This window comes from Centropristis striata, chromosome 12, assembly GCF_030273125.1.
Source record: "Centropristis striata isolate RG_2023a ecotype Rhode Island chromosome 12, C.striata_1.0, whole genome shotgun sequence".
NCBI classification, from domain to species: domain Eukaryota; kingdom Metazoa; phylum Chordata; class Actinopteri; order Perciformes; family Serranidae; genus Centropristis; species Centropristis striata.
The window spans coordinates 31,035,796-31,048,517 of NC_081528.1; the positions used below are offsets into that span (position 1 = coordinate 31,035,796).

The 12,722-nt window shown below is 38.9% G+C and overlaps 1 protein-coding gene across 2 annotated transcripts in view; it reads right to left on the bottom strand.

The window, feature by feature from the left end:
- Positions 1-508: 508 nt before the first annotated feature.
- The window catches only part of pcdh11 (protocadherin 11), a 144,466-nt gene continuing 132,252 nt past the window's right edge, over positions 509-12,722 (bottom strand). The window contains exon 7 of one of the 2 annotated variants that reach the window (XM_059345922.1): positions 509-3,723. In XM_059345922.1, coding sequence (XP_059201905.1) covers positions 3,266-3,723 — 458 coding nt within the window. In that variant the 3' untranslated portion in view covers positions 509-3,265. The remainder of the gene's footprint in view (positions 3,724-12,722) is intronic. The other variant, XM_059345924.1, reaches the window with a different exon arrangement.

Consider the following 12,722-nt stretch of genomic DNA (forward strand, 5'->3'; position numbering starts at 1 on the left):
AATGTGTACACTGTGTAACATTTGTTTTGTTCCATAAGACAGACAAACAGGTAGAGCAGTAAACATCAATACTGACACTGAATCTAATGATGGATGCATGAACTACAAGTGTCCAAAAACACCTTGTGGAGGTCCAAACAGTTCATGCAAATTATGACACAAGTTGATATGGTAATCATGACACACATTTTGAGTAGAAAAAAAAAAAAAAAAAAAAGTAATCTTCAGTTTTATGTATACTATCTTTACTTTCAGGGCAGAGGGAATCATAAAAACAGGAACATAACAGTGAGAGTAGAGTCATGCAAAGTGAAAACCTGTGATTATCCTCCACATTCTTGTTTATATCACTGTGTTTTTGTGAAAGATGAAAACCTCTGACACAGAGCGACACTTACTTACTCAGAGGAGCCTCAACCCCCCCCCCCCCCCCCCCCCCCCCCCAAAAAAAAAACCAAACAAACAAAGAAAAACAGAAAAAAAAAAACAACAAATGCACATTCATATGGTATGCTCTTTGTTTTTTTAAATAAATAAATAAAACACCACTACTTCTAGAAGGGCAAATGGTAAAAAAAAAAGGACTGCAGTAGACAAAAAAAAGTCATGTTGGTACCAAAAGCAACATCTTACAGATGTACATTCATGCATACTATTCCCTCTAGAAGTTGTATTTCAATTAATGTAGCTGCTGCAACATTACAATACACAGGAGATATGTAGGAAGAGTAAGTTAAAACACAGTGAGGGTTACAGATAGGTAATATTGTGCTTTCTGTACACATGTGATTGGATAAACCATTTCAAACAATCACATTTTCATTACAGTGTGACAGTGTTTTATCCCGTACATATTTCATGGATATTCTCTTCCTCCGTGCTATGAGGAAGGGCACAATTTCCTGTATGATATTTATAAACACAATATCTGCACTTCTTCTTATTGTTAAAGAATGGGAAAGTTTTTTTAAAAACCTAATTGCTATTTTCAGATTTATTGTTGTTGAGGGGCCGTTCAGTTCCAACCAGGAATTTCTTTGCCCTACTTATTCTTATAATTGTAAAAAAAAAAAAAAACAACTGAAAATACTTTTTTGAGGCAACATTTGAAGAAAAGGAAAAAAAAAAAAAGAACAAGTGTTGCATTTGCATTTGTCAAAGTGATAAAATTCCAATTTTCAGTGACTGCATGATGTATGTTCCCTTTGATATGAGCTCCTTTTGATTAAATATGTATTGTGTTTTACCATTTGTTGATACATGTCTGTACTGTAACAATGAAATGAGATGAAGAGGGAAAGAAGAAGTATAAGTAAATGAGCTGAAATTGGATTCTAAAACTGGGGCATTTTCATCAAGGGATGTTTGTTGCTTGTTTTGATTTAAATTCATTTTCGTAATTGACTGAGGTGAAATTGAATTGCCCCATTTTCTGTGTCCTTGACACAATGTTCCTTTAAACGATCATTTCACTGACTCTCAGATAAATCCTCTTTATAATGATAAGAGTCCTGACCCCGAGTATCAGAGAGAATAGGTGTGGTTGGTAAGAGCATGCAAACACAATTTGCCTCGCGCCTTCCCTTGAGAATGCAACGTTGCATTATAGATTTAGGCCTGTTCCCAATTTGCAAGATGGTACGAGAAAATGAATCGCATGAATCATATACCTGATGATGTAGACACCTGGCTTAGATGTTACTGGAAAGAAAAATGGATATCAGCAAAGTCACTTATTGCTGTAGCAATAGATTATACTGCACCCAATCTGTTACAGCAGAAAGTTAGGCTGTAGTAGTTATCATCATCAGTACATTTTACACACACAGGCAGGGACGCAGTGCATGTATGATGAAAGCTTGGTGAGGGGCAGCCTGCAGGGAGGTCCTTTCAAATATTGCCTATGCTTATGATAACTGCAAAAATAACATCAATAATTTAGTTTGACTGTGGGCCCTGAAGAAATTCTTACACCCTGGTCTATTATTCCAGTGTGGACACATCGTAACAACTGATAATAGAAACTTTGCAGCCAAATTGAGTTGTATAAAAACACAGAATGGTAATTAATAGCAAGCACAAAAGGTGTTATTAGTGATATGATGGGAAGAGAGGGAGCCTTTCAAGCTGCTCTTTCTCAGCACTCAGTCACCTTTTCATTTGCCTCGGCACATGCAGAACATGTTTCTGGCTAGCCGAGAGTACCATTCCAGCCCTCCCAACCACAATGAGGGTCGCTACTGAGATCACACATCAAAGTAATTAGACTGAGAATTTCATAATTGGCTCCATGGCTGTTATTACTGTATGAGTGTTTCTGAGCAGCAAAATGTGAGAAATAGAAACAAAGGGAAGGAAACAAAGGGTACGTTTACAAAGCGCATCTGTCTGTGCCTTTCAAGGCTAAGCTGCTGAGATAATGCAAAGAGAGAACATTTACTTAATAGAGTTGGCAGAGATGGAGCAACCACCATATGGAAAACATTTTGGGGATGTGTGTGTGTGTGCAGATTCCCCTCCTGTTATATTATGTGTGCTGGTCCATGGTGAAAATGTAGAAAGCAAAAGATTACCGGTGTTGTCTACCATTGGCCTAGTTATGCTTCGTAGACTTTTTTTTATCCTTCTGCAGTCCCCCGACCAAAATAGACTTCTGAAACACGTTCAGGCGAGACAAAAGAAACATCTTCCACCACCAAAGGAGTTTGTGCTGCGTGTTATACAGAGCAATACTTCACTAGAACTTGAACAGAAACACCATCCACTCAGAGCTCATAATTAACATTTAGCCCGATTTAGCTCACTCAACACAAAGTACTGTATTTGCAAGTGTTTCTGCGCAAAGAAACGATCTTTTAGGACACAGTTCCACTAAGCTGCCCACTAAGGGGCTTAAAGCGTACACTGCCCTTTCTTACGGTTAAGCGAACATCACCAAACTGAAAGCAAAATTCTTTTTTTTTCTGTGATGGATCTACTTTGGTATAGAACTACCTTTATGTATTATACACGGGCCTGCTGTGTTACATTTCCATTCAAATGCTTAAGCTGTCAGACTGATCCCATGTGATTTTGTCTGAGCAACATCATCATGATCGAATCCATTCTCAGATGTCTTCATTAGTAAAACTGAGCTGGTCAAAGTTATTTAAATTCTGCACCCCTCCATGCGTACGCACACATACTGATCAGAGAGTTGCTGACAACAAGCCGTCTGTGGACTGAGTCACATGTGTGTCAGGGCCATGAAGATCTGTCTTTACTTTTACAACTGGTGCTCGTGTAAGAAAGAGCCGCTGCCCCCGCCGGTGGACGTCTCCTGGGGGGAGGAGAAGCTGGCCAGGGGGATGACCTTGATGGGGTCCTCCTTCTTACTGCAGTGTCTATCCAGGGTGTTGTAGAACTGCGGCCGGGTGATCCCTTTGTCCAGGTCATCCTTTTTGGGCACAGACCTGCCCAGGGTATGGCGACCATCCATGACCCCCATGCTGATCAGGTTAGCTTTGGCTCCCCGGGTGCAGCTCTGCTGGAAGCCAAAAGAGGGCATTGTACCGGTGACGGCGGTGGTGATGGGGACAGAGGTGGGGCTGTTGCTGCCAGGACTTTGGAACTGGGCCAGGGCTGGGGGCATCCAGCAGCTGTCGGAGTGGCCCAGTATCAGACACTCCTGGGTACAGGTCTCAGAGGCCTCCGCCAAGGCTTTCTGTAGGTTCACCTCGATGGCTGTAACAAAAAAAAAAGGAGAAATAAGAAAACAACATAGTTAATCCAACAGATCAGACCGTACAGAGAGAGCAGCTGGAATGCAACAATTTTTTCAGGATGCTGTTGAAGCACTGCATGAACTCATGAATCATAATGTAAACAGAAGAAAGTTGTCGCCTTATCAGCGGTTGACCCACAAAATGTCAGCCTTTTAACGAAATGAAAGTCGGTGATAAATGTTTCATTTCATCTTGTAATGAGAAAAACACCGACAGAGCATTTAATTTCCATTGGTATTCCCATGACTCTGTCTGTTTACCTACAATATGCAAGGAATTCCCTGTAGCTTAATTAGAGTGAGTCTCACTGTTTGTGTCTCGGATTGGCTTTACTGTGTTAAATATTTAATGAACATCTTAACAAAGCATTGTTTATTTTAATCACTGTCAATGTGGCACACCTTAAACCCTTCTGATCTTCCGCAATCCAAAATAAATCTAATCTGAAAGAAACTCTAACAGGGAAAGTTTTAGGAAAAAATCCCATTATCCCTGCGAGCATCTTTAGCATATTCAGGTACAATTAATATACACGGTTAATTGTGGCAGCATTGTGGGCTGCATGCAAGGAAGGGAAGAAAAATCTGAATGAGGAGGCGACTGGGCAAGGCTAAGCACTCAAACTATCTTATCTCATTATCCCGGCACTGACATCACATGTGGAATGAGTCTGGGATGAGGCCTCAGCATTGAGCCTCAGCAATAAAGCCTGTCAAGCCAGATAATTAGAATGTAAAACAGTGCGCACCAAGGCAACCAGGAGCCTGCAGTGTTATGTTTCCTAGGCCATGAAAAGGAAAGAGGGGTCCTCATTCAAACATCACATTGCTCCTCTAGGCTTCAGCTTCAAGCTGTCATGTAGAAATTATTTATTATATTTGCATAAGTAAGGATGCTGTAAATAATTAAGGGGTCCTAGACCCAAGTACGCAGGGACGACTATTTCCTTCACGCAACTTCTACATGGTCTGTGTGATTCTATTCCATAAAGAGCTGCAAATCTTCTCACCATCATGTTTATTGTTTTATGGCATTCTACAAAATGAAAATGAAAATGAATATTCTGATTAGTCTATGTTAGCGATGCCAGTCCAGCCTCCCAAAACTATCTGGATTGGCCCAATGCACTAATTTTTCTTACTCACCTTTTTTTTTATATATTTCCATGCGACCGCAGATTAAACAGCACAGCGTCAACTTTAATTATGAGAGCAGTGTCTGAAAATGAACCGCCTGGTATAAATTGTGAGGATATATTTGGAGAGCCCACGTGGAGTCAAATCTGTCCTCTCCATATTGAACTGGAGCCTTGGAGCAGGAGTGTATAAATCCCCTGGGCGGTAAATGTGTCACCTTTCAGAGGGTCACTAACTTCATTAAGGCAAAAATGGATGCTGCTTTCTCATTCTCTGAGCTAGCACAATAGAGCCGAGCCAAGTCTCGGTCGTGCCCTGACTCAATCTCTCTCCGAGTGTTTTCTGCTGTTGGTCATGCCTTTTCAGGGTACTGTCATTTTTGATGAGGTAATGATATTAGCATGAACTTCTTATTCCACAAGCATGCACACTGACACACAAATATAAAGTGTCGAAACACACACATCTGACAGTGGCAGATTTTCTCCCTCCTGCCCAACTTAAAATGATCAGCTCAGGGAAAGGTGAAGCTGTCTTTAACGTGTCGTACTTTACAAATGAAAAGGAAATCTGTGGCTCTGTGACTCCACACAGCTTGAACTCGCAGCACTTCTGTGTCAACAGCCTTCAGTGGCTCCAAATTCTGTATGCGATATTTCACATCTAGCCTTTCCAAAAAAGACACGGGCCTGTACTTTTTTTCTATTCCAGCGGGATGGCATGGATAGGCGGTGGCGGGCTTGGGAGGGTGGGAGCACGGCGTGAGTGATGTCGCTGACAGCTCTGGCTGCTTTCGTCAGCTAGAGGTATGCCGCAGCCTGCTTGTGATGCCGCTGTCTTTTGTATTCAGGGGAAACAACTGTACCCCGCGGAGCTTTTGGGAGGAATCACACATCACTGACGCCACGGATCCCCTGATGCCGAGAACATTCTTTTCTACGTTCCCTTCAAGGAAATTTGAATGGCAGACAAGTGGGGATAATGGCAAACAATTGGGTGTAATAGACAGCATGGCTTGGATCAGACCTACTGCTCTCATCTTCACTGAGCAGTGGTGATGTGGTTGAAACAAAACTGTGATACCTGTTTAGCTACTCTGCAGACTTGACTGAACATCTAATACAAGTTTGCCTGCAATCACCCCGAATAACTGACTGCTGACTGTTGACTCCAGGAATTAAGTGGTATTCAAATCATGTTTCCATTCAAAACAGCCTGCAGGTTAATTTGACTGCTCTGTCATAAGGTAATCTATTATCCATGGTCTTGTGGTGAATTTCTAGACACCCCACAGTGCCACAGTCCTTGGTTTTTCCTAGTTGATCTTATGGTCATATGCAAGGTCAATACCAGTGGTAGCCTACAGCAATCTTGTTCTGCAACATCAACACATCCTTTGGCCAGCAGCAGATCGAACACCGCTGCATCCACCTTCAGCTGACCTTCCATCACTGCGGTCAAACATTACAGCTTGTATAAACACTGGACATTTGTAAGCGAGAGGTCAGACAATACTGCACCGCATGAAAAAGATCATCGCTATTCCATGCTGCCGCTGGGCACATTACAGTATATAATGGGTGTATTTAAAATATTTTATTTTAGAAATATAAGAGGATTGGACATGCCGGAAATATTTTACAGTTCAATTAAATTTAGTGGCCCTTATGAAACTTTTTGAGACTTTTATACCTTCTGATAACGCTTTCTATAATGCCAATATATATACTTCACTACAAATATACTTATAATATATTATAAGTAAGTTTAATTATCTGCTTATAGCTCTGTATAATACTAGTATAAACATAATCCTTTAAAACATTGAAACATTGATCACAAAACATTAGAAAGCATGTTACGACTGATAATGTATCATAATACTTCATAATTGCTGCTCATTCAACTACTCTTTTTATGCAAGAATCACAGTGTAATATAATCCTCATAGTTATAATACTAGAATGTAATTTTAGATTGCATTATAATCATTGTTCTATTGCATTACAATGTGACAGTTACTCTAAATATCCAGGCAAATGAGTCAAAAACAAAACAAAAAAAAAAAATTACATTGATGAAATGTAACTGTCTATCATTTTGTTGTTCACCATAAAAAAGTTAAAATTGTTTTAAAAAGTCAAATTAGAACACTACATTTCAGTCATGACCACTAATCATTTTTAATATTTTAATATGACCACTGTTGGTAACTTAAAACCCAACTCATAATGAATGCTATCTAATCCTCATGAATTTCATGACTCCACTGAAACCACCCAATAATCACCTAGAATAACTAATAATCACATTATTATAACATCGTTATAGCATAACAGTCATTATAATCCATTACAAAATTAATTCAATATATTGCAACTATGAGAAATATAATACACTATGATCAACCAGGTCAGTGAGTGAGCAAGAATCATAAAGTATTAGTATTGGTGTATTCATGGTGTGTGCAAAAGAAAGGGTTTAATACAGAGGTTGAATTTCCCCATTGTGGGACTAATAAGGGAATCTTAATCTTAATCTGTACTTGACTGTATAAATGATTAAAAAATGCTTTATAGTGTGTAGTGATTATTGTAATAAAGAATTTTGAGTAAATATAAGTGCTTGAAAATATAATTGTAAACTGATATATGTAGATTATAATGCATAATGATTATGCAGATTAGGCTTTATTGATTAATTTAAATTGCCTGTAGGTGTGAATGAGAGCATCTGTCTCTATGTGTCTGTACAGGCTGCACCCCGCCTGTCGCCCAATGCCAGCTGGGATCAGCTCCAGCACCCTGCAACCCGAGTTCGGGTTATTTAAGTTTATAAAGTCATAGAAAAGTGTTACCCAGAGTTTAGTTTGTATTATTGTAGGCAGCAAAAATAACACAAGCAAAAGTATTGCATGCAATAGATCACCACAGGCATGAGCCTAGTAAAAAAGCTTAATAAAAGCCCTACTGAGCCAGTCTTAACAAAGCCTCCTTTAAAAAATGTACATCTATTGTATTAGGTTGTATTAAAGTGTACATGTTCTATTTATTGTATCCAGCCTCTGTTCAAACACATTTTATTATATTCCAACAAGCTGGCATGCAGGTGATTCATCGATAATAATGTCCCTTTAAGTGCAGCTCTGATACTGAAGCATCCCAGAAAACAAATTCATGTTCTAATTTAAAACAATTAACTACCATACAAGGCACAGCAGTGCCTCCAATACAATTTTCAAGAGAAGAAAATGGGCTTATTCTTTGTTGTAGGTGTACGGCCATTCTTGTTTTGGATATTAATGCAGGTTGTAATGCTGAAATAATAAGCAGTAATTCACATTTCCAGGCCCATGCTACTGCATGCTAATGGCGAGGTAACTGTATACAGTTGGTAATATAAAGATAATTGGTTACATTTTGGCATCACAGTAATGTAATATTTTAAGTTAAGCCATGATAAACAGTGCGAGGCTCAATCCCATGAGGTTGTTCAAGTGCTACCATTCAAACCACGCAGCTGCATTGTTGACATTTTGTATGTATTATATTTTTACCTTTTTATTAAACTGGTATGCTTTCAATCTCACTCAGTTTTTCCTCTAATGGCCATGAAATCCACTAATGCAATTACAAGTTGTGACAGGCACACAGCGAGGATGCACGTTAGCTGGCGTCTCCATACAATAGCATGAGATATTTAACATGACAGCTGATGATATTTACTGACAGAGCTAGTTACATCTTGATGAGCGTCACATTAAGGTCTGCACACATATCACGATTCAACTTATTATTTCAGCATGCACAAACTCATTATTGCTAATTAAAAGGATAATTGCATGCATCTAGGACATTAAATTCCTCAAACAGCCATCAAGAAGGTGGACTACGCCTCTGACTCATTCTACAGTGGTAATTGGTGCAGGCTTTTCATTCTTTTAGCCTGAAACTTTTATTTATTGAACACACGTGTTGTCACGTTTTATGCCTCCCATTTGTTGTATTATGATTTAAAAGGGATCACTTTCAGTCCATGACTGCAGTGTGCTCCCTATTGTTGAAAATGTTACCAGTGATCTATTGGACTGAAGGTTTTTCTTTTTATTGTGTAAGGTTTTGATACATGGGCTGTCACAATGCAACATAGTTGTTTTCTTCCAAAACATTCACTGAAAAGTTTATTTTTTTCCTTGTCGCACAACATTCACAAAAGTGCAAAAGTTCATACACATGTCAGAATGTAACTATGCCAAGAAAATAACCCTTTCACCCCCCAAAACCCCTCTCAATGTCATTTAAAACAACTACAATGAGTTTTTAACTGCTTATGAAACAGTCTCAATGTATTCCTAATGCCTCTATACGACCTACATAAGCAAATGAGAACATCAGCCAGAAGACTGGCTATTTTTATATAGTTATTCATGATGCCTGTCCCTGAGTCCGATTCTCCCTGAAATCTGATGAAACCATTTATAGAATGCAGTCCGGGCAAAGTTTGGCACTGAGTAGTGTGTTAGCCAGTTACAAGGAAACAGGAGGAGACTTTTCTTTAGAGAATTTTTTTTGCTGTTATTTTTGGTGGTTATGGCAGACAGTGGGGCAGCAAAGAGAAAAAGAAATGAATTAACCAAAAATCTGAAAAGACAGTGGTAGAGCAAGAGGGAAAATATGAGTCAACCTTGGTTGGTTGTTCAATGGTAGAGGAGAATTGCACGATTTGAAAGGATTCAAATTCGATAAATTGTCCCTCTTCCTCCTAGACAAGACGTAATATGTCTATTATACGTGGTCGCCTATAAAGCTGGAATCACTTTGTTTTCAGACATCCAATGTTAACTGTGGTTTTATTTTCATTGTGATATTTTATGAAGAGATTGGTTAATAATGTTTTGAGAGGATATACACTTTATCTGCCAAGAATAAATCACATTGTCACAAAACATGGTTTTACGTCCATGTGAAATCACGTTGGTAACAAAATGTACTTAGTTCAACCATCATAAAGGTATTAATCTTACATATTCAAAAATATTTATATTGCATGGACATTTGCGTCCTTCAAACAGCTGTGTTTAAAATCTAAAGGTATTGAAAATAAGTTTCATATTTCTTCCACTTGCTTCCAAAACAAATGCACATGCAGCCAGATCAATATCTTTAGGACACGAGGCGGTGGTGCTCATAAAAACACTACCAATTTCAACATGATCTCACAGGAATCCGTGAAATAGCCACGGATTCGCTTAACTCAAAATCCGTGGAATAGCCACGGAATCACTCAAATTTCCGTGAAACTGACACGGATTTCGCTACAATGCATGTTAATGACAGTCATATCCTGTGGCTATTCCAACATACAAAGTGATTATGTACATTCACTGAGTGAATATTTAGAAAATAAAACATATATTTCCTGCTAGAAATGTGATCAAAACCCATTTTTATGCAGAAACTAAGTCAAAATATTGATTTTTTCACTAAAAATGAGAGAACTGTCCGCCATGTTTTTTGTTCTGACCGCCGGGACCTTAAAAGTCACGTGACTTGGAAGAAACCAATAGTAAAAAATATTAACTTGCATTGTAGCGAAATCCGTGTCAGTTTCACGGAAATTTGAGTGAATCCATGGCTATTCCACGGATTTTGAGTTAAGCGAATCCGTGGCTATTTCACGGATTTCTGTGAGACCAGGTTCCCCAATTTTGTTCACAGGGGCCGCTAAAGTCAACACTAAAGGAAAGTTCCTGATATTAGCTTTAAAACGGATTTAATGGTGCCAGAAAGCAAAAAGAAAAAAAGTGCAAAGAGGGTTATATTCATCTGCATTAGATGCCTTAAATGGAAAACTTCTTACATCAAGAGTAAAAGACCACCATAGAGTACTGTAACTACTGCAGCGATCATGAGTGCAAAAGTAGTGTTATTATCATATTATGTGCTTTTGAGTGATAGGGGATAGGATGAGACCATGAGCGAGAGGAAAAGAGACACACAGTGTACATCGGCACGTGTCTGGAGGGAGACCAAAAGACAGAAACACAAGAATATGGAAGATTCTTTCAAACAAATAGAATCTCAGTAGAAATAATTGGGTTTGTAATTACCAAGACTTTATCACTTCACTCGGCCCTATACCCACTCCAAACGTACAATCTGGATAAGCAAATGGATGGTCATTAATAATAATAGCGCTATTAAAACTCCTTGGTGTTTCGCTGAAAAGAGAGATGCCATTACTTTGATCACAGCTCTGGCAATCATCATGTGAAGGAGAGACTAATGTTTCACTTTCACAGAATTACAAATACAAGACAGCCCACTTAAATTCAAGATTCTATTCAAGATATTGCAAAGCTCACCAGACTCTGCTTACTGAAGGGATGGAAATTATATGAATACTTAGAAGTCTTGCATATACATTACTTTTGCAAAGGAATAAGAATATGCAGGCTCGGAGACGAGGTTTGTGACTTCTCTAGAAAAAGCCAGTCTCTATGGCAATGAGTCTGAAAATTAACTTTCCTCTGCACGTCAGACTCAAATGCTATTTGGTTTTCTTTACTTTTATCAGGAGGAGGTACAGTATAATCCCTAGCGAAGGCAATAAGAGCTGTCATTGTCACTGCTGACAAGGGCGTGGAGGAGGAAGTAAATATTCCATTGTAGCAATAAAACTTGGCGTGCTCTTTGGAAAGCAGATATCAACTGTGCCGCAGAGGTCAGCGGTGCCATGTAGGAGGCTGACATGTATTAAGATCTATAAGGAGATGTGCTGGAGTAGACAGCTACTGTAGACTTTTATTAACAAGATTTTATTATACAATGTGGAAACAATAGAAATATTGCTATGCAGCCCGTCCTCGTCTAATAGCCATTCTCATCAGCTATCACATGCTGGAAGTACTGCATGCCCGTGAATGGTAATGAGTTACCGGTGATAATAGCGTAGTGGATTTTTACACTGAAACATAAATTTCAGAGCAATTCTGTGCAGCAGCGATACAAAGTGAGATATAAGAAATGGCAGAGCCATTTCTCCCTCTTTTTTTTACTTTTCAAGACAAATAGCGCCAGATGCAATGAATGGCCTTTTTTAAAGGAGACAATGTGACGCAGATAAGAGGGGAGCGAGGTTGTCCATATATACTCTAGACTAATTACTTTTGATGCATTTACTGAGACGCCTCTGAACACGGCGAGTCTCAGAGCCACATACGTATTTATCAGCACTTGTGGGACCTATACAGTTCCTCGCCTGTAATCCATCTAGCCTTGTCTACTCTCGACCCCTTTTGCTTTCCTAGTGTTTGACCCATTGTAACTGAAAGTAATTGCAGGCAGAAAACAACATCTAATGATTACTTTATCTTGGAGTCTGAGAGAGAGTGAAAAGTCACAGACAGGTACTTTCAACAAAAGGAGGAGGCCTTTTTGTTCCCGACACACAATTTCAGACAACAAAGAATATTATTGACTTGGCTGAGATTAGAACACCAAAACAAATAACAAAGCACAGAGAGAGGACAAAGTGCACAAAGAGAGAAAGGATCTCTCGAACAACCCAGTGCCAAGCACTTGCTTCTTTCTTTTTGTTACAATTGATTAAAAGTATGTTGTAGGTTGAAGCATCCATTTTTCCTGCGAGAATATACAACAGCGGAACAATGTACAGACTTAATTTAATGTTAATTCCTTTATCTCGGTGTCACCTTTGTTGTCAGAAGGAGAAAAAGCTGAAATTTTCATATCTCCTCAGCATAAAATGTTTACAAAAAGGCTCCGACATCAACAACGATTGTGTGATTTCCATCAACAGA